Source organism: Triturus cristatus, chromosome 4_1, assembly GCF_964204655.1.
Source record: "Triturus cristatus chromosome 4_1, aTriCri1.1, whole genome shotgun sequence".
Taxonomy (NCBI): domain Eukaryota; kingdom Metazoa; phylum Chordata; class Amphibia; order Caudata; family Salamandridae; genus Triturus; species Triturus cristatus.
In genome coordinates this window covers 430903253-430926715 of record NC_140585.1, presented here as the reverse complement: position 1 = coordinate 430926715, position 23463 = coordinate 430903253, and the positions used below count along the sequence as shown (strand labels likewise).

The 23463-nt window shown below is 40.6% G+C and overlaps 1 protein-coding gene across 2 annotated transcripts in view; it reads right to left on the bottom strand.

Moving 5' to 3' along the window:
• PRMT8 (protein arginine methyltransferase 8) overlaps positions 1-23463 on the bottom strand; it is a 759198-nt gene that overhangs the window by 21044 nt on the left and 714691 nt on the right. For both annotated transcript variants that reach the window (XM_085650561.1, XM_085650562.1), the window contains one exon: positions 3430-3551. In XM_085650561.1, coding sequence (XP_085506687.1) covers positions 3430-3551 — 122 coding nt within the window. The remainder of the gene's footprint in view (positions 1-3429; positions 3552-23463) is intronic.

Genomic DNA, 23463 nt, shown 5'->3' with positions numbered 1-23463 from the left:
GAACGACTACAGCTACAATTCAAGTAAGAAATCACTGTGAACTGCATTTACCACAATGCTAAGGGGCGAACTGTGCTGGGAGGTGAGGCAGTGTGCTCCCATCCCCCATTTGTTTGAAAAGGCTCCCTTGAGCCACTGAGCTGACGAGCTCTTGGCGATGCACCTGTGCGCCAGAGAGAGGTACTGAGACCTGAGAGACTATGGCAGCCTTTCCAGCAACCCCAGAAGGAATTTTTGTTTTTTTATCTCTACTGAAGACGGATAATATCCAGAAACACATGTGTCTAGAGATTCACAGCACTAACCTGCACCAACTTTGGTGAACCACTACAGCTAAAATTCAAGTAAGAAATCACTGTGAACTGCATTTACCACAATGCTAAGGGGCGAACTGTGCTGGGAGGTGAGGCAGTGTGCTCCCATCCCCCATTTTTTTGGCTGTCTAACACTTGTTTTCTGAAAAGAAAATGTGACATACCACAATTTATGTTGTTAGCCATACTGAGCTTTCATTAATTCTCATTTTCTATTGCCACCAAATGTGTAGTGTGTGTAGATTAAATGAGTAGTGCATATGTTACATTTACAACTTGACTTTATCTCACATACAGCAAGGAGCTGTTTGAAAAATGTCACTCATTTTATCAGTCCCAAAAAATACTCACAGACTGAGTTTAGAAAAATATAAAAGGATGAGATCTATTGGCCAACTTGTTGCTGTGTGGTACTGAAATAATAACAGTGAGTGACCCAAAAAGGTGCAGTGGGATTAAGGCCAAGCTTTTCTATTACAAAGACTCCTTGGGATCAACTCTGCTTAGTGGGAGTTCTCTTTGAACATTGTTTGTTGGAGAACAGGGATAAATAAGATCATGATTATGCAGATATCCAACAATATTGTTCCTTGGCTACACAATTATCCTGCATCTCCATAGACTCATGGAGCTTATAAATATGATTTTCTGTCTTGAAAAAAAGGCAAATGTTCCATTAAGTATTGTTCTTCAGGCAATATGCTCTTTATAAGTAGTCTTCAATGCCTGTTTTCTTCTGGGCAGGCTTTAAGGATCCTAATTCTCTTGTAGGTGCATCCCCACAATTAATGCAAGTTTTCCAGAAGAGTTAGTACAAATCTTCTGACTCTGTCTTAAAAACAGACTGCCACATATTGAAATCAGGCTCTTGATGTCACAGAATTATGAAGATGTAGGAACAGTTTGTCCAGTGTTCCACAGGCGGACAGGCAAGGAATGCTCCAGCAACCACACAGAAAACGGTGCAGTAAAAACTATTTTCACCCTTCTACCTGACATACATAATGAACGTATAAGAAAATAGCAGATTCAATGTGTATAATTTCTATGTCTGTAAGTATATAGGATTACTATATTCTTTAAAAAAACAAAGCAGCTCAGTGCTCTATATGGTCAATGGCAAGCCTAAAGTCAACATGTTAAAGGCCAGGAAGCTGAGTTGTGGATGGTTAATGAATTGTGATTGTTCTGTTGAGTAATTTACAATTTTATATCAATCTTATTTCTCAATAGCTATCAATCCAAGAGAGTCTTTACTTTGCCCATAAGAGTTCTCATAAGGCACCCTTATCTAATGGTACTAACAGTCAATCTATTGTAGAAAAAACTGTTGTATATTACTGATCTGAAGAGCAATATGCTTTTTCACAAAAAATATTATTTTGTATGGGACTGCCCTGCCATGACTAATGACTGTTGCCCAAAACGAAAACAAACCGAAGAGTTATTTTCCAGAAATCATCATTTGCAAGTAAGCAAATATTGCAAGGAATAATAATAAATAAATCTGCACCTTTCAAGACAACAGAACAAGCTGAAATTTGTGATTTTGATCCCAACTGCATTTTGGAAAATAATGACATGGTTGAAAGGAATCCTATATATGATAAGTAACTCAAGACATTCATGGCTGGGTTCATGAGGAGACAATTCAGAAGATATAAGTAATTTAATGTATGGCACTCTATAATCACCTCATTTTAATCATACTACATTTTAGAGGCACCATTTATTTCAGAAATAAGATCAGAAAGGAGTAGTGACGTACTAGCCAAGATTTACAATACATTTCACTAGGCCCCCCCAAAATGTAGATTATTCACTTTGCCTTTACTCAAGTTATGTCTTTGTTACCTTACTATTATTAAATCATTATCTGTATTATCCGAAATAAAAAATACCCCACCTATTGCCATGCCTCGCTTTCCCCTCCCCTGCGGTTTTCCTTAGTCTGGAGGGTCCCTGTAGTAGTTGTGAGTGACCCAGGCATCCTGGAGAAAAAAGGACCTTTTGGGACAACGGCCCTGTTGGAGGATTCCAGGTAGGATAAACAGGAAGATTAATTATGGGAAAATCAACCTAACGTGTCAGTTAAAAAGAAAGGGTGGTGAAGAACCGATACCAAATAACAACACATAGCACACACAGGAACTCAAGGGGGCACATTTGCTCATTTTTCATGCAATCTAGCAAACCAACTAAGTTGAGTTACGCAAGGGTAAAAACTGAGCACGGAGTCATATCTACTTAGGTTGAATGCTGCTGCTGTAATGCCCTGCACTGACACTCTAACTTGGCTGCATTATGAGACACACAGCACTACACCATGGTGCAAAGGTTAGTGTGCTGCCTAGCATAGAATCTTTACTTGAGGAACACATTTCCATGCAAATTCCTGTTACTAGACACATTTCAGACGGATTCCATGCATTGCATGTGTGCCTTGCGGTTGAGCACTCGTGCAATGTGTGGGTTTTTTGAGAAATCCAAACATTTACCTTGGATAACGCCTCCTTTAAGATGTCATTTGTTTTTGACACAGAGTCTGGTCTGGCTATCTTAATGAATCTGGCTTTTCATCAAGACCTATGGCTGTTTGTGTTAATCAACCCAAGTGAAGACTCCCTTGACAAAATGACATAAAAGACTGCTCCGACAAAAACGCACCTTTCTAGCTCAAATTACCTTCTGCGCTTGAAAGTAGATGCCAGTGTGTCACTTTGTGATGCATTGCATCCCTTTGTGTCACTTTGCACCACCACAAAGCCTTAGTAAATTTGGGTCTAGACGTTTCTTGTTTATGTAAAGGCAGTGATATAGGGACATATTTTTCACCATATCACACAGCGTGGCGCAGTGCAGCAAGTCACCTTGATGCGCTGCGTGATGGGGAAAGAGGAGGAAGCGCCGCACTTAACATTGTATGGTGCATTCCTGCCTTTTACCAGCGCGGGCGCACAATGTGCTGGCTAGCGCCAATGTAGGCACTCTTGCACCATGAGCAGGCCAATTCAAGAAAAAAATGCATTTTTACTAGGTACCAGAAATGAACTATTTTCTCAGTAAGCAAAAGCATGAGAATACAAATATTATTACAATAGTTGCATTAACTTACAATATTGCTTGAGTTGGGTTTCATGGACATTGTTCCATAGAGTTCTTCTCCTCTTCTCACAGTCAGGTAGTCTTCTAGGTAGAACACGGTTTGCTTCCAATGTGTGTAAGGAGCATCAGGAGCTGAGAGAAGGAACACCACATACATGAAGAAACATGCTCATTGGCATGAAAGCTGCATTGCCCTGCTGTGTTTTATGATCATGATAAATGACAACACACCCAATGTTGTATTATTCATTGACCCTAACAACCATGGCCACTCATTCACAGGCCACAATCAACCTAACACTGTCATTCTCATTCTCTGTAGGCAAACAAGAGTGTGAAATTCAACCTGGACACTTTTACGGTATTAATAAACATATAGAATGAGGAAAAAGCACAGAGTATGTCTGCTTAGAAAGTTTAGATTACAATGAAGTGCATGTAAAGAACACATTGATAATACATAGGGCCAAAGGTACTAAGATACTGGCAGCAGAGTGTTCACAAATTGCAACTCTGCTGTTTGCAGCAGGTATCTTGTTTTTGCCAACAGATCACAATTATCGACCACTGATTGCTCCCCATGAAGCTTTCACCCCGATTGTCAAAGGAGAAATGTCGAAAGGGGACACCTTCCCCTTCGTAAATCAGTTTCCATCCCATCATGGGAGTTGGTAAATTATCAATGGTTTGAGGCCGGAAGTCCAGTCAGAAATCATTGATACATATGGGACTGAATCACAATTTGGAAAGGACTCCCTAAACATGCCGCTATCGACTTTGTCCATTTCTAAACCTATTTGAGTTCTCAGTAAAACTTTACTGACTCCTAAAATGGGTTCAGTACTAGTAAATAACGTTTTAGCGGCTGCAAGCCCTCTGTTTGTGTGAATCGCAGGGTATGCTGCCGCTAAAAGGTTTAGTACATCTGGCCCATGTTTCTTACTATGAACTGCAAAGAACTCTGAGGCATATTATCAAGCAGGGCGTTAAAATTATCGCCGCTTTAGCGGCAGAAAACTGCCGCAAAAGCGGCGATAATGGGCTTGATAATATGCCGCGGAGAATTCCAATAGAAGCCCATGTTGACTCCAGAACATGGGCTGCTATGGGAATTCTCAAGGGCATATTATCAAGCCCATTATCGCCGCTTTAGCGGCAGTTTGCTGTCGCTAAAGCGGTGATAATTTTAACGCCTTTCTTGATAATATGCTCTTCTAACATTTATTTTTGTAATTGTGGGTCTGAACGACTTCGGATAGCTATAAGTCACAGTCAGGCATTTTTGTCATTAGCAATAACATTTATAAAAAAAATAGGCTGTACATAAATAAAAATGTATATATTTTTCAGTAAAATACATTATAAATATGGCATTTCTTATGACTAATATTTAACTGATGATTCGAAGGCACACAATTTGGGAGCTTATCAGTAAGGGCCGGCGATAATTATCACTCAGCGCTCTTAGCGTGAGGACAATTATCGCCGGCCAACTCTGAATTTTATCGCGGAGATAGCGTGCTATCAGCAACGCTTATCTCCAAAGCGATGAAATTCAGAGCGCAAGCTGCCAATTGTGAGATTATCGCTGGAAACACAGCGATAATCCCACAAGGTTTGGCGATAGCTTGCTGATAGGGATAGACATACTTAGCCATGATGTCCACTTTACATAGGATATCATGGCTAAGTCAGAAAAATACCAGACGTAAAAAAGCAGCGTTAACCGCGGTTAGCGCTGCTTTTTTTTATCTCTAACAGGGTTAGCGATATCCTTGATAATAGGAGAAATGTCGCTTAGTGACATTTCTCCTATTATTTTATTCTGGAACGCCCCCTTTGCATCTCATTAGAGATGCAAGGGGAAGCGAAGAGTAAAAGGGTGCTAACATGCGAATTTGCGTGTTAGCACCCTGTTGCTCATAGGGCGCTAGTTTTATCTCTGCTTTTTGGGCTTTTAAAGCCAAAAAAGCAGAGATAAAGCCCTTGTTGATATGCCCCTAAATTACTAGAAAGGAGATTTATTAGCGTGTTCGTAAAATTAAGCACCATGCAGTCATCCGACTTATTCTGTGTTGATAAAACATTCTCAGCAAATTTGTTCTAAGAGTGCCTTGATTTGTCATTTGAAAACACGTAGGAGCCATTTGTCAAACCCTGATTATACTTTCGCATGTTGATCCCTTGCTTCCAATCGAGAACTGTAAATATCTACATTTCAGATTGTTAGAAAATTCATACAAATTATACAGTAGCATCCAGTAGCATGGTTTTCCATTTATAATTTGACTATATCTTTTGTTTCCTAATAAACGTGAATGTTAATGTTTTATGTCGAAGATTTGTACCGTGTTGCACTTCATCTCTTATAGGGGTAACTTACTCAGTTCATTGCAGGATTCTAGGTGTCACTAGTGCAGCATGTGCAGTTACACCAAGGCCCACCGCACCCTAGTATGTCTGTCACTTACTACCCAGCTGGGGGCCTAGTGTCCAATGTTCAGTGCTTGCATCAGGGCCCACGGTACCCATGCTACACCACTAGCTCATTAACTGGGACTTGCACACACATTTATTACTTTGTCTTTATACCTTCTTTAACGTCCAAGACAAGCAATCATTTGAAGTTCCAAAGTAAGTTTACATTTTTTATAGAGTTATTTTTTAGTACGTTTTCATGACCTGTCCTCTTGGATATGTAGAAAAGGCTGTACAGTCTGTGCATAAAATGTGTTGTTTTGCCTTTGTAAACTTATTCTACACTGAAAGAGGGCTGAGAGCTCATTCATGTTTTGGTGAATTGCTTTGCTCTCTATTAGTCCTGTTGGTAACGAGTTTGGAAGTTCCTGGAAGTTAAAGGAGTACATAAGCTGACTTCGTTTTTGCTGGCCTTAGGATTCTGTGCACTTTACCACTGTTAACAAGTTCTAAAGTGCGTGTGCTTTTCCCTAGAACGTGATAACATTGGATTTCCCCAATTGACATATTTACTTTACTTATAAGTCCCTAAGTAAAGTGCACTACAGGTGCCCTAGACCTGTAAACTAAATGCTACTAGTGGTCCTGCCGCACAGATTCTGGCACTCAATTAAGTAGTCCTTTAAGGGTATGAGGGTCCATGGATTTAATCACTCCCTATGATGAGTAATGGTTTACATTCAGGTGTGAGAACTACACTTGTAAACACTGATAGATTTTAGTATAGCTTACCCAGGCAGGCAGGTAGAATGGACAAAGAACTGTTGATGGACAGAATGCAGAACAATGTCATACATTCACCCCAGTATAGAGATCTGGGTCTAAATCCATCATTTTTTTGTTCACCATGCCATTCCAGTTTGGACCCAGCCATAAGCAAATCAGTCTTGACCCTGTGCCCCATGCCTGAACTGCCAGGCCAGGTCCTCCCTGGACTGGAAACAAGCATCCTAGGACCGGTTTCGGGGTTTCACCCCTCTACAGCCAGGATAGCTTGATTCCAGAGGCATGGAGAGCACGGTACTCACGTCTAAGCATACCCGTCCCACTCGGGGTGACAAATGCAAAAAGAACTGTTGATGGACAGAATGCAGAACAATGTCATACATTCACCCCAGAAACAAGTAGAGAGTTTCCCAGGTTTAACCAGAAGGGACCGGGTACGTAACAACGTTTAAAAACTGTCAAATTTCCCTCATGGATTTGCTCACAAGTCTCCAACTACAAGTTACAGATCAATGTATATTGAACCAAAGATAAGGAGTCCATAAGACGAAACACAACGATAAAGTATATTGTTTTTTTATTTGATTTGAAAATTGTTCTGTATCTCAAATTTATATTACAATCATTTATCCACAATTATCAGAATGCAGTAGGGTAAATCTTCTACAAAAAACAACAATCATGTATGAAAAATAACTCTCAATGACAGATAAAATCATTAATTGCACATAATTAAAGCAAAAACATTTTATAAAAACATTCAATATAGAGATTGGTAATGCATTGCACACATTTAAAATTAATATAAAGACACAAATATGGTTTTGTCCTCTTGTCGACGCGTTTCGGTGTAAGATATGATTTGTAACACCTTCTTCAGGACCAATGAATTAAAAGCAGCTCTCTCTATCAAGTTAAAACAATCTATAAAAAGAGAATGTATATAATTACAATACATACATATACTTATGGTATTCAACCCTATCTTTGGTTCGATACACTTGACTTTGGATGACTATTAGTCTCGATAGAATTTTAGGAAAAATTCTAGAATAGTACAGGGTCTGTTGATAATGAACGGTGTAGAAAACTGCACCAGAGATTATCCCAGCCTCACAATTCTAAGACCTGTATACGGCCTATCTTGTTATTGCCCATCAATATGTTAAATCACTCAGGTATGGTATTATCAGTTTTGATGAAGGGCCTGCAAATCATTACATTATGTCATGGGTATATTTTAAATCACTAAATCCTCCCCCACAGCAATTAATTTCTAAATTAGATCGTTATTTAATTCTGTTATTGCTGGAAATGGGGCAAAATGATTTATAGGCATATACTCACATGCAGATAGGACCATTTAGAAGTAGTCCTTAAATGACCAGAATAGCGTGTTGGCTCAGTACATCACACTCCAATCTAGTTTAAAGAATATACATATATATTTATGTCATGAAACATCTCCTTCAATTATGTCTCTTTTGTTTTTGAGTTGTTGGTTATATACTTACAAAAATTTTTTGACTCTGGATCGTAGTCTTTAATTAATTAAGGCGGCGCGACTAACTTGATCCACCGTATTTCAATCTAGTATCAAGTAACATTGAAATTATTACTTAGTTGTCTCTATTTCTCCATTAGTTACAGAGTTATTTATTCTGAGAGAAATGTTATGTCAACCAGTGAATGAGTGCTACTCACCCTAATAGAGCGGATGTCTTTTCTTATAGCCGCTTGTTAGAGTTACAGGTAGATTATCATGTTCAGGTTCAATTAATTCTGTATAGACACAAATTCAATATGACCTAATTAATATCAAAAAGTAGATAGTGTACTCTGATCACTACTAATTCTATTGCATATTAATTTGCTTACCTAAAATTTCAACAACGGTCTATTCATTGATATCTTTTCTCTGTATGCGCAGAATGACCGATTATTCCGCTGAGCACCAAGGTGTCTGTAGATCTAACCTTCGTGTTTCTTTTTTGCGGAAACGATTTCTAAAAGTTGAAAGGAAAGACCGCTCTAAGTGATGTAATGCTGGAAATTGTAACTAATGGAGCCATTGTAGATATCATTGCAATTTAGGATATACGCCATATGCGTTGTCGGATGGTTACACTCTGTATATCAAACTAACTTAAAGAGCGCCGTGCTCACTTGTGGGAAGTACAAGGTGCCCCGACTAACATTATTTGTGCGCTGGGCGTCATACCGCGCTGTTATGAAATACGTTGTACCTGTCAGTAAATAGAGAGTATTAACCCCTTATTATAATAAATTTGGTGGTGTCGTCTCTGATGGTTATATATTACAGCCACCAAGCCGCACGACATTTGAATGAGCGCCATGCTCACTCATAAGGAAAGCTTGATGCCCCGACTAATATTCTTCGAGCGCTATGCGTTATAACGTGACGCTGTGTCATAACTAGTTCCTATTAGAAAACAGACTATTTTTACCCCCTGTTTTTTACACTATATCTGATAGTACCACGGGTTCTTACCTTTCAAGGAGCGTAGCGTCACCTCATATCGGTATCTCTGGTCTGGCTCACCTACTGAGATTCTGTTGTCCTTCCTTTTTATACGTATTTACGTTTCCGGCAATAGCTTAATTACGTATGTACGTATACTGCGGCCATTTTGGTAGTTTTGACGTCCGCTTGTCTGCATTACTTAATTTGCATATTTTCGTGCCGCACAGGTTCTGTTTTTTATATATAGTAAATAACTTCAAGGCCAACTTTATAAAACCTAAAACGCTGCGGCCATATCAACTGTCGTATATTCACATGTGTCCATGCCGTGCAGCCATCTCGCTAGTTTCTAGTACTATTTTTTTCGATAGAGACTCAAAAAACTTTATTGAATCTCAGCCGCCACGTCGAATTTACAGAGAACCTTACAATGAATATTGATTTTTATAGAATGGGGTTATATCTATATTAATTTATATTAATTTATTCTATTTGCATACAATCTAAGGGGATGCTTTGATGATAGCTACATGTTCTACATTCCCATTGATCGCAATAAGATGTTATACGTACTGCTAACATTAGCATTCGTGATTGCGATTACTGGAAATTAGTGGGGCTCATTGATCGAATTTCCATATAACTAAAGTAAGTTTAAAGGTGAGTATGTGGTACCATATAGGTATACAGGGATATAGGACTAAGGGATCAGAATGACAGGCCCTCTAAAAACAAAGACAACAATTAATGTTGTAAATAATGTAAATCAGTTTACCTAACAATTCTTTCCCACTCTTCTCTATTATTGAGGCCCTGGTAGTAGGTCTTGAATTTAGACATGAAAAATTGTTCTCTTTGTTTTCGTCTTTGGTCCATGTCGCCGCCTCTCGCTGAAATTTTTATTTTTTCAAGAATGAACCATTTGAGATCATCTTCCTTATGTTTCATTTCTCGCCAATGATCAACCAGAGGGGCATTCTTTTTGCCATTTTTCAAGGCCGACCTATGCTCTGTAAGGCGAGAACGCATCTCCCTACTTGTCTCACCTACATATCCCTTTTGACAGGGACAAATTAGAAGGTATACCACATTTTTTGTTCGGCAATTGACCATTTCATTAATCCAATGAGTTGTGTTATTCAGCACTATCTTTTGTTCTTTTACAATGGTTTTACAATGTGTACATGAACTGCAAGGGAAATTGCCTTTCAGCTTCATTCCATCATGGATACTGGTTTGTATACTCATTTTCGGTTCACTGAAGGTTCTTACTAGCTCATTCCGAATCGTTTTATTCCTTCTATAGGAAAAAATAGGTTTTTTGAGTGGACATTGGCCTGGTTTATTCAGTAGATACCAATTTTTGTTTATCAAATTTTTAAGTTTATTGCTCAAGCCATTAAAATTAGTCACCATGACAATTTCTTGTAGGGCTTTTTGGGGCCTATCATTGGGTTCAAAGATGCTGTCCCTATTATAGTATTTAGCTCTTTTGTGCGCTTCTTTGATGAGTCGTTTAGGATATCCTCGATTTAGGAGTTTTTGTTGCAAAGCCAGCGCGTGAAATTCGAAATCTTTGTTTTCACTGCAATTTCGTCTAATCCTTAAAAACTGACTGAACGGAATGCTGTCCTTCTGGCATTTGGGATGATAACTTGTATGGTGTAGTAATGTATTCCTATCTGATGGTTTAGTGTAGAGTTCTACTTTTAGTTTATCTTCCTTTACCTTTATGGTAATGTCCAAAAAATCTACTGATTCTTTACTTCTATTTCCTGTAAATTTTAAATTGACATCACCACAATTGAGCCAATCTAGAAAAGAAACCAGTTCTACCTCATCTCCTTGCCAGATAAAGAACACATCATCTATAAATCTAGACCACTGTTTGATGTTTTCAAAATAAGGAGCGACTTCATTATAGATGTGTCGGTCCTCAAATTTGCCCACGTAAAGGCATGCCAGGCTGGGAGCACATGTGGCTCCCATACTGGTGCCTTTGATTTGACAATAGTATGTATTAATGAATAGAAAGATGTTATTCATAAGGATGATTTCTATGCATTCCACAATGAACACTTCCAGGGGCGAAAGATCTCGTCCTTCTTCACTGACTATTTCTTTTATCATCTCTACTGTATCATGTTGGGGTATGTTGGTGTATAGGGACTCAATGTCCAAACACACCAACCATTGAGTCTCTGGATTGAAACTTAGTCCTTCCACCTTTGAAATCATATCAGTTGTATCTTTTATGTATGATCGAAGCTTTTTAACAAGGGGGCTTATAAATTTATCTACATATTTACTCAGTGGTTCTGTGATGGAATTAATCCCTGATACAATGGGTCGCATAGGGGGGTCATTGATGTTTTTATGGACCTTTGGGAGGCCATAAATGGCTGGAATCAATGGGTGCTCGTTATGTAGGAAGCGAAATTCATCTTCGCAGATTACACCGTCTTCCTTCGCCAATCTCAAAAGATTGCTGACCTTGTCTTTCAATTTAAGCCATTCATCTGAATTGGATTTCCTGTAATGTAACGGTACATCCAATAGCTTTTGCATTCTCCTGTTGTAATCAGTCGTGTCAAAGACCACTATACTACCGCCCTTGTCGCCAGGTTTGATCGTGATGGAGTCACAGTCATGAAGGTTCTTAAGGGCAGTTGTTTGGCTTTTCGTTAGATTTCTATCCGTCCAATGTCTTTTGTCGAACATGGCTTCTAGCCCTCTAGTAATGACCTTTTCAAAAGTGTCCACTTCTTGGCTCACCATCCCAATTGTGGGTGTCCATGTGGACTGGGGTTTCAATCCAGATCTATTTTGAGTGGGCCTGGGTTCCTTATTTTCAAAGAATTTCTTTATTCTGATTTTTCTAAAAAGGTCACGTATATCTTTCTCCATTGTGTATTTGCATGCTGGCGCGCTGGGCGCAAAACCTAGACCCTTTTCTAAAGTGGAAATTTCATCTGTTGTTAGTACCCTGCTAGAGAGATTAATAATTGGGGCTTTAAGGGAACCCGTTATTGGTCCCAAATTTTCTGGCTGCGAGTCCGCATATAGGGTCTCCTCTGTCCTGTTTCCCTTTGCTGATTCCCAGAACGGCCCCTGCCTCTCGTTCTGAATGTTTGGGGGTGTCGCCGTTGTTGTTGCCCTAAAAAAACCGGGTAATCCCGGCTTCCACCTGCTCCTTCCTCTCTAGAATCATTTCTTGGTCTAGTATCAGAGTTTCTCTCTCCCTCTGAATCAGAGCTATTGTAGGAGGTATCTGAGAAGGTGACTGTTTTTTTAAAAAATTGATTCTTATTATACTGATTTCTAGGTCCATACCCTGTAGGTATCGGCTGGTCATAGTAATCTTTTTGTAAGTATGGATATATCAGCTCTGTATTGAATTTAGCAATATCCTTACGTAGTTTATTGGATTTCTTATTTATTAAGTAGTCCCTATAGCCGGTTATATCTTCCTGGATTTCTTCCAGTTTACGTTTGGCATCCTCTAGGGCTGTATTTTCTTTTAGTTGTTTTTCCAGGGTTTCTATTTCTTCCCTTTCAATTATAATAATTTCTTGGGCTGTTTCGATTATTAACAGCATCCAATCGCGACTACAGCGATTGGCTATTAGGGTCCAGTTTTCTTTGAATTTTTCATTTTTTACAAATAATCCGGGTTCGTTTTTAATTTGTAACCCTTTAGGGATTATGCCCTTTTTGCAGTACTCTATCAAAAAGTCAGAGTGGAGTTCGGTACGAATCATTTTTTTCTTTAGATTCCATAAGTTATTCCATTTCTCATCATCTCCTTTTGTCAGGGTTACAGTGTTTATAGTCTTGGAAGTACCGTTAATTATTTTATTAAATTGGTCTTCCGAAAACCCAAATGTACGAAGAGTGTCCATTATCCTCAAAATCGACTCTCCAGCTACAAGAGCTGTAAAAACCAAAAACAAGTAGAGAGTTTCCCAGGTTTAACCAGAAGGGACCGGGTACGTAACATATTGCCGGAAACGTAAATACGTATAAAAAGGAAGGACAACAGAATCTCAGTAGGTGAGCCAGACCAGAGATACCGATATGAGGTGACGCTACGCTCCTTGAAAGGTAAGAACCCGTGGTACTATCAGATATAGTGTAAAAAACAGGGGGTAAAAATAGTCTGTTTTCTAATAGGAACTAGTTATGACACAGCGTCACGTTATAACGCATAGCGCTCGAAGAATATTAGTCGGGGCATCAAGCTTTCCTTATGAGTGAGCATGGCGCTCATTCAAATGTCGTGCGGCTTGGTGGCTGTAATATATAACCATCAGAGACGACACCACCAAATTTATTATAATAAGGGGTTAATACTCTCTATTTACTGACAGGTACAACGTATTTCATAACAGCGCGGTATGACGCCCAGCGCACAAATAATGTTAGTCGGGGCACCTTGTACTTCCCACAAGTGAGCACGGCGCTCTTTAAGTTAGTTTGATATACAGAGTGTAACCATCCGACAACGCATATGGCGTATATCCTAAATTGCAATGATATCTACAATGGCTCCATTAGTTACAATTTCCAGCATTACATCACTTAGAGCGGTCTTTCCTTTCAACTTTTAGAAATCGTTTCCGCAAAAAAGAAACACGAAGGTTAGATCTACAGACACCTTGGTGCTCAGCGGAATAATCGGTCATTCTGCGCATACAGAGAAAAGATATCAATGAATAGACCGTTGTTGAAATTTTAGGTAAGCAAATTAATATGCAATAGAATTAGTAGTGATCAGAGTACACTATCTACTTTTTGATATTAATTAGGTCATATTGAATTTGTGTCTATACAGAATTAATTGAACCTGAACATGATAATCTACCTGTAACTCTAACAAGCGGCTATAAGAAAAGACATCCGCTCTATTAGGGTGAGTAGCACTCATTCACTGGTTGACATAACATTTCTCTCAGAATAAATAACTCTGTAACTAATGGAGAAATAGAGACAACTAAGTAATAATTTCAATGTTACTTGATACTAGATTGAAATACGGTGGATCAAGTTAGTCGCGCCGCCTTAATTAATTAAAGACTACGATCCAGAGTCAAAAAATTTTTGTAAGTATATAACCAACAACTCAAAAACAAAAGAGACATAATTGAAGGAGATGTTTCATGACATAAATATATATGTATATTCTTTAAACTAGATTGGAGTGTGATGTACTGAGCCAACACGCTATTCTGGTCATTTAAGGACTACTTCTAAATGGTCCTATCTGCATGTGAGTATATGCCTATAAATCATTTTGCCCCATTTCCAGCAATAACAGAATTAAATAACGATCTAATTTAGAAATTAATTGCTGTGGGGGAGGATTTAGTGATTTAAAATATACCCATGACATAATGTAATGATTTGCAGGCCCTTCATCAAAACTGATAATACCATACCTGAGTGATTTAACATATTGATGGGCAATAACAAGATAGGCCGTATACAGGTCTTAGAATTGTGAGGCTGGGATAATCTCTGGTGCAGTTTTCTACACCGTTCATTATCAACAGACCCTGTACTATTCTAGAATTTTTCCTAAAATTCTATCGAGACTAATAGTCATCCAAAGTCAAGTGTATCGAACCAAAGATAGGGTTGAATACCATAAGTATATGTATGTATTGTAATTATATACATTCTCTTTTTATAGATTGTTTTAACTTGATAGAGAGAGCTGCTTTTAATTCATTGGTCCTGAAGAAGGTGTTACAAATCATATCTTACACCGAAACGCGTCGACAAGAGGACAAAACCATATTTGTGTCTTTATATTAATTTTAAATGTGTGCAATGCATTACCAATCTCTATATTGAATTTTTTTATAAAATGTTTTTGCTTTAATTATGTGCAATTCATGATTTTATCTGTCATTGAGAGTTATTTTTCATACATGATTGTTGTTTTTTGTAGAAGATTTACCCTACTGCATTCTGATAATTGTGGATAAATGATTGTAATATAAATTTGAGATACAGAACAATTTTCAAATCAAATAAAAAAACAATATACTTTATCGTTGTGTTTCGTCTTATGGACTCCTTATCTTTGGTTCAATATACATTGATCTGTAACTTGTAGTTGGAGACTTGTGAGCAAATCCATGAGGGAAATTTGATACATTCACCCCAGTACAGAGATCTGGGCCTAAATCCATCTTTTTTTTTTCTCACCATGCCATTCCAGTTTCGACCCAGCCATATGCAAATCAGTCTTGACCCTGTGCCCCATGGGAACAGTTTAGCCCGAACTGCCAGGCTAGGTCCTCCCTGGACTGGAAACAAGCATCCTAGGACGGGTTCCGGGGTTTCACCCCTTTTCAGCCTGGATAGCTTGATTCCAGAGGCATGGAGAGCATGGGACTCACGTTTGAGCATACCCGTCCCACTCGGGGTGACAAATGCAAAAAGAACTGTTGATGGACAGAATGCAGAACAATGTCATACATTCACCCCAGTACAGAGATCTGGGCCTAAATCCATCATTTTTTTGCTCACCATGTCATTCCAGTTTGGACCCAGCCATATGCAAATCAGTCTTGACCCTGTGCCCCATGGGAACAGTTTAGCCCGAACTGCCAGGCCAGGTCCTCCTTGGACTGCAAACAAGCATCCTAGGACCGGTTTCGGGGTTTCACCCCTCTTCAGCCAGGATAGCTTGTTTCCAGAGGCATGGAGAGCACGGGACTCACATCTGAGCATACCCGTCCCACTCGGGGTGACAAATGCAAAAAGAACTGTTGATGGACAGAATGCAGAACAATGTCATACATCTGTCATTCATACATCTGGCTTGGCAGTTCGGGCTGGAATGTTCACATGAGGTACAGGGTCAAGACTGATTTGCATATGGCCCTAAGTGCACCAGGTATGCTCAGACGTGAGTCCTGGGCTCACTGTGCCACTGGAATCAAGCTATCTTGGCTGAAGTGGGGTGAAACCCCGAAACCGGTCCTAGGATGCTTGTTTCCGGTCCAGGTTGGACTGTTCCCATGAGGCACAGGGTCAAGACTGATGATTTGCATATGGCCAGGTCTAAACTGGGGTGGCATGGTGAGCAAAAGAATGATGTATTTAACCCAGATCTCTTGACTGGGGGTGAATGTTTTTTTTTTGTTCTGCATTCCGTCCATCAACTGTGTGCCTTTTGCTTTCTCGCCCTAAGTGTGCCATGTATGCTCAGACATGAGTCCTGGGCTCACTGTGCCACTGGAATCAAGCTATCCTGGCTGAGGAGGGGTGAAACCCTGAAACCGGTCCTAGGATGCTTGTTTTCGGTCCAGGGAGGACCTGGCTTGGCATTTCGGGCTGGACTGTTCCCATGAGGCACAGTGTCAAGACTGATTTGCATATAGCCAGGTCTAAACTGGGGTGGCATGGTGAGCAAAAGATTGATGGATTTAAACCAGATCTCTTGACTGGGGGTGAATGTTTTGATTTGTTCTGCATTCCGTCCATCAACTGTGTGTCTTTTGGTAGAATGGACAGCTCCTAGCCCTGCCTCTTCAGGCTTGACCCATCCAGCTCTTCGTTCTTTATATGAGGACCTATCATCATGGGAGTAGGCTGAAGTTCCCACATGAGCACATGTTAACGTGTTAAAATGGAGACAGATCAGATTATATCAGTTTGTGTGAGGGATGTCTTAGGCTTGCTTCTCCTGTTGATACCTACTAGTGCCTTTTCTGAAGTCAATCAATCAATCAGCATTTGTAGAGCACACCTCTGTCACCGCTAGGCTATTTGGGCACTGTGTCTCCGTCAATGGGCCAGGTTTTGAATCTCTTTTTGAAGTCTGCCAGCGAGGGGGCCGTACAGAGCGGGAGGGAGAAGTTGTTTCAGGTCTTGGCTGTGATGTAGGAGAAGAAGTAACCGCCTCTGCTGGTGTGGTGGATGCAGAGAGTGTGAGCCAGGGTGAGTGAAGAGGAGCGTAGGTCCAACTGGTTGGTGGAAGTTCAGTCGATGGTTGTGGTAGGCCGGTCCTAGGTCGTGGAGGGCTTTGTAGGCATGCATGAGGATCTTGAACTTGCATATTTTCTGGATGGGGAGCCAGTGAAGGCTTCTTAGTTGGGCGGGCGTTGTGGGTTTGTTTGGGGGAGGTCCAGGCAGCATTCTGTATGGCCTGGAGTCCTCTGAGGCGCTGGATGGAGATGCCGGCATGGAGGGCGTTGTCGTAGTCGAGGTGGTTGGTGACGAGGGCCTGAGTGACGGTCTTTTTGGTGTTGACTGGGATCCATCTGAAGATTCTGCGCAGCATGCACAGTGTGTGGAAGCAGGAGGAGGCAACTGCGTTAACTTGTTGTTTCAAGGTCAGTTGGCTAGCGAGGAGGAGCTGAGGTTGCGTGTATGTTTGGTTGGTGTAGGTCTGAGTTCTGCAGGCCACCAGCTGTAGTCCCATGCTGAGGTGTTCTTCCTGAAGATCAGTACATCAGTTTTGTAGGAGTTGAGTTGGAGAGAGTTGTCGCTCACCCATTCAGCTAAGTTGGTCATGACGTTACATAAGTTGGTTTGGCATTGGTGGGGCTCTCAGTGAACGAGTGGATCAGTTGAGTGTCGTCTGCATGGGAGATTATTTTGAGTCCAAAGGATCTGATGACATCTGCGAGGGAGGTAATGTAGATTTTGAACAGGGTGGGGCTGGGGGATGATCCTTGTGGTACGCAGCATATGATGTTTTTGGGGGTGGAGGTGAACAGAAGGCAGTTGGATGCTCTGTGTGCGTCCAGTAGGGAAGGAGGCGATCCACTTGAGGATGCCATGCTGTATGCCTATTGTTAGATCTGGGGGTCTCTAGTTGGCAGAGGTAGGTACCACTGTCCAAATAGGGACCCTTGCTTCTAGTCAGGGTAAGGGGATACACTCTTTAGATAATCCCTGCTCACCCCCTTGGTAGCTTGGCACGAGCAGACAGGCTTATCAAAAAGGCAATGTGTAAAGTATTTTTACCAAAACTCACAGTAACCCAGTGAAAACACCACAAATGGACTCCACACCAGTGTAGATAAATAAAGTACTTTTATATAAACTACACAAGACCAAAACGACAAAAATCCAACATACACAGTTCAAGAATATGGTTTCAAAAAGAGTTCTTAGTTTAGCGATAAAATCATTCACCTTAGCATCAATTTTAGCCAACAGTACCTGGTGATGCGATAAAAGTTCTTAGCGGCGCTCAGCGTCAGTCCTGAGACCCTGGGGAGGCGATGTGACAACCCCGCTGCAAGCAACGGGCGTGTGAGACGAATCCGGTCTGTATGGGGCGTGAGGCGATACTTGTATGGATTCTAAGGCGTAGCTTTTCCGGTAGAAATGTACTCGCAAAGGCTGCGATGCGATGAAATTCGGCCCACTAACGAGCGGGGCGACGCGGGGAACACCTATGTTGTGGGAGACTGTGTCGAATGCTGTGGAGAGGTCAAGGTGGATAGGGTCGCCATTTCTCCACCATCAAGGAGTGTTCTGATGTCATCTGTGGCAGCAATCAGTGCGGTCTCAGTGCTGTGGTTGGCAGGAAATCCTGATTGAGAGGCGCCCAGTTGGTGGTTTTGTTCCAGGAATTCAGTGAGCTGCTGGTTGATGGCTTTCTCAAGAACTTTGGATGTGTAGGGGAGCAGGGAGATTGGATGATAGATTTTGAGGCCGTTGGGGTCAGCAGAGTTTTTTTTTAGGAGAGGTCTTACGTCTGCACGTTTCCATCTGTCGGGGAACGTTGCTGTGTAGAAGGAGGTGTTGAGGACACAGATGAGTTTCGTGCTGATTGGGTTCATTTCAAGGGATGAAGAGGTGGTGGGGTAAGGGTCGGTGAGTGCCCTGGAGCGGATGTAAGACATGATGGCTGAGGGAGTCAGGGCAGTGATCGGTGACCAGGTGGTGATGGTTTGGCTGATGTTCGATGGTTGGTTGAGCTTGTCGGGTTGATGGCGGCGGGTTGGATGTGGAAATTGTTGTAGATGTTGGTGATCTTGCTGTGGAAGTGGTCAGATAGGATGTCGCGGAGTTCTTGGGAGGGGTGGATGGTGTTCTCTGTGGCTGTCGGGTTGGAGAATTCTTTGACGATTTTGAAGACTTCCTTTGTGTGATTGGTTTATCATTGATACATATTCTTGCAGTGAATCATGGAAGCTGCAAGAATGCCATGAAGCCCATAGCAAGACAATGTATTCTGACCCACTAGAATTCTGTAAAAGAGGTTGAGTCATTCCAAGGATAGACCATTAATAGTTACGAGATATTTATAAAACACCATTTTTTATATCAACACAATTTCTGTGTTAAATACACCATAAAGCATTTCTCGATGACAGATCCACTGCATAAGGTATCCGGCTTTAGTCTAATTAAACAAGCCAAGAATGTTATATTTCCATTTACCTGTGGGCATAATTGCCTTACATGATGAACACTATCTATGACCATTAGACAAGAATAAAGCGAAAGGAGATGTTTTAGAAAACAAGATAGTCTCAGCCTTCCACTGGTACCATTGAGGATCAATAAAGTGCTTACCTGCTGTAGAATCTGTTGAGGTTTTGGTTTTTATTGTAAAGCTGAAAGGCAGCCAGGTGTACAAACCCATTCTCTCACTCAATATACCCAGATTTGGTAAAAAAACAAACTCACTCCTGTGTCCAAATAATCTCAAAGTCTCGTTGTCAACAAGCCTACTTTCAATATTCTGCTGAGTTCAGATTATCGTCCACGAATCACATCTTCTCCCCAGGACATGAAGATATTTTGACACCATATTTTTATTTATATATTTTTTGCTGTTACAATATTTTATGTAAACTAATTTTACTATTGGAAATTTTTATTTCTGTTTGACTAATATTTTTCCTGTAATAGTATAGTGATAAGTGATTTATGATCCATATGTTACTTATCTTTTTCCATTATGGAACAAAGCATTTTTGCAGCCCTAGTTAGATCCATTATCTGTGGCTCATGATCTCAAGCATGAAGATCCAACGTTACAGAATCATCGACAACACCGAAGACTCCATACGGCACTTCTAGTCTACCATGAGCTTCATTAAAACCTGGATGGACCAGAACCAGCTCAAATTAAACCCGGGTAAAACCGAGCTAGTCCTGACCGGCGAAAGCGGCAAGTACTGGGGCCCGCACTACTGGCCCTCTGAATTGGGCCAAGCTCCAACGCCCTCCTTGTCAGCTAAAACACTTGGAGTCACGGTGGACTGCGACTTATCTCTTAAAACACAAGTAGGTCAGGTGGTCTCCAAGTGCTTTTTCGAACTGAAAAAAATCCGGAAGGTACGTCGCCTGCTCACACCCGAGGCTATCACCCAGGTTGTGATCTCTACGGTACTATCCCATCTGGACTACGCAAATGCCATCTACCTAGGTCTTTCCAACTACCTGGTTAAGCGACTCCAGATGGTACAGAACCATGCCGCAAGGCTAATCCTGAACCAACCAAGGCGTCAGGCAGCCACCCCCCTCTTAAGGAAACTACACTGGCTTCCAGTAGCCCAGCGCTGCGCCTTCAAGACTGGCTGCATAATCTTCAAGTCTCTATACTGCAAAAGTCCATCATTCATTAACAACCTGATTTCTAAATACACCCCTTCCCGCAACCTACGCTCACTCCACCAGAGCCTCCTGCAGACGCCTTCCTTCAAACTAAAGCACGCAGGAGGTCGTAGGTTTGCCACCCTCGCTTCCTGCTTGTGGAATTCTCTCCCTGTGGAGACCCGGAATTGTCAAGACCTCCTATCCTTCCGGAAAGCCTTCAAGACCTGGCTCTTCAGACAAGCATTCTCATAAACACTCTCCCCTCTATGTTCATGTTACTGCTGATCTTAGTGCCAAGCAACCAATCGGTGATAGTGCGCTCTAGAAATATTTTAATAACATAACATAACATAACATAACATAACAGAATTGGTTATTTCAGGGATATCCATCTTCAAGCATTAGTTCAACCCTTACTGTTATAAATTTGTCTTACAAAAGATGTTCTGAAAATCTAAGATATTAATGGCCAACATGACGTCAAACTAGCAATAACCATTATAGTGAGTTTATATTAGTCATAAAACACAACGTTCAACATAAGACCACAGATATTACCTATCAAAAAGATCCAGCCTACCACACGATCTCATATTGTATACCAAAATGATCCTAGTTCTCCTTCAATTCAGTCATACTAACAACTTCTTCTCATTCAGTCTGAAAATCTACTAAGGTACTGCCATAAATGCAAAATGACCTCTTGATGCCTTTCTTTTTATTAGGTCCTGTAGCAAATCTGACTTTTCTGCTTAGTCACCTCAGATGTTTCAATAGGCAATGTAGTTTTAACGCTTATAACTTTTCTCACAAGGAACAAGTAAAGCTTTTAGAGAATAAGCTTAGAATGAGTAAAGTCAGGGACAGCGGCAATGGCTTCCTTGTTCTGAATGATCTGGAGTTTTTAGTACAGGCATGGATAGCTCCAAACAGAGTGCATTGCATGGTCTAACTGTGACTCTATTAGCGCGGCAACCCGCCTGCTTTCAAAAGTCAAGTAAGGTTCACCCTTCCTTAATATTTTGATGTGGTAAATGCAGGAAAACACCACTGCTGAGCAGTGGGCAGGCATCAATAGTGAATTGTCGATTGTAACTCAAAAGTATTTGACATTTTTGTCTTGTGGAGGTAAACTGACCATTCCTGCAGGCCAGTAGGTATCTAGTAACATATCATTATGGCCACTGACTAGCAAGACTTGCTTCTTTACCGCATTTAGCTTTAATTTGTTACTACCCATCCACTGCCATATGCATCGCATAGTCTGTTGGGAAGCAAGATGTGTGGAAGGTTTGTTATCTAAACAGAAAAGGACCTGAGTGTCATCAACAAGCATAAATGCCTCAACATGTCTTCACAAGGGCTTTAGCAAGCAGGATGGTATAGATGTTAAACTTGTGAGGTGAAATAGAGGACCCTTGAGTTTCTTCCCAAATCAATCCAGATTTTTGAGAAGTGATATTGCTCAGTTAAGTAGTCTGTGAGCGATGAGAAAGGAAGGATTTGACCCAAATCAGAGTTTGTCCTTCAATGCCAAGTGCCTCAATGGCAGTAGTGAGGCAGAGTAAGATCAGGGCATTGGTGTAACCCATGTCCTGTTCCCATCTTAGTGCAGCAATAATTTACAGCAACACTGTTTCCGCTCTGGGGGCTAGTCAGGCTCCTGCTTGGGTGTCAATTGGACTATAATTTTCTAGAAGGAAATGACATAGTTGTTTAGCACCACATGCCTCATGCATCTTGGCAGCAAAAGGGAGTAAAAATATAGGGTGTAATTTCTTCAGGAGCAAGTTAGAGGTCTTAAGGAGGGGGCTCCCTATTATGTCTTTGAAGGCTGTTATACCATTGGCTAGTAGAGCATTCAATAAGGACATAAGCTTAGATCATATTGAATGCTTGCAGTGTATGACATTTTCTACAGGACAGTGGTCATTTAGGACATCCAGCAAACACAGCAAGGATGCAGGTTTTCAGTGTATTTACATTTTTAAATCTCTTACAGCTTTATAAAACCCCAACATTCTTAAATGTTTTAGTTTCTGCAGATCATATACTCCATACACACAACCTTTCTCAATTATTACACTTTATGTGAGTGGCACAGGCCTCTTTTATCATAGGAGCAACATAGCAACTCCAAGCATCCGAACACACCTGCATTATGTGAAATTCTTTAGGCTGATTTTGCCTATTTCTACTTTGAGGGCACTTTCTCTCTGGTTGTCTGTAGTTCTTCACCACCTTTGGGTTTTGAGCTGGGAGCAATACATACATGCATACATACATATATAAATAAAGTTTTAAAACGAAAATACTACTGACATTTACAAATTATAGTTTACTGAGCTAACTATAACCAATGCCCCCACTATGCTTGTTACCTCGCATATTACATCACTCATGACATGTTAAATTACATAATTATTGACATCATACAATCATTATGACACCATCAATTTAGGTTTGTTGACTTGAAATGATTCAATATACTACACCTGTGGCCAATGTTGTATTCACATGACCCAAATGTTTTAGAAGGTTGACAGGTATGCATTTGCCACTGAAAATACACCTTCAGGCAGGCTCTATAAACAACCTTCTGTAGTTTAGTAAAATACACCACAATATACTACACACAAATGAGATAAGCACAATGCCATACAACCTTAGAGCTATGTAACTAAAACTTAATGGGACATCCCAACATTCTCCATTATTAAACAGTTTACAATGGCTCAAAATCCTCACCGTAGTTCTGGGAATAAGCATTCACACCTT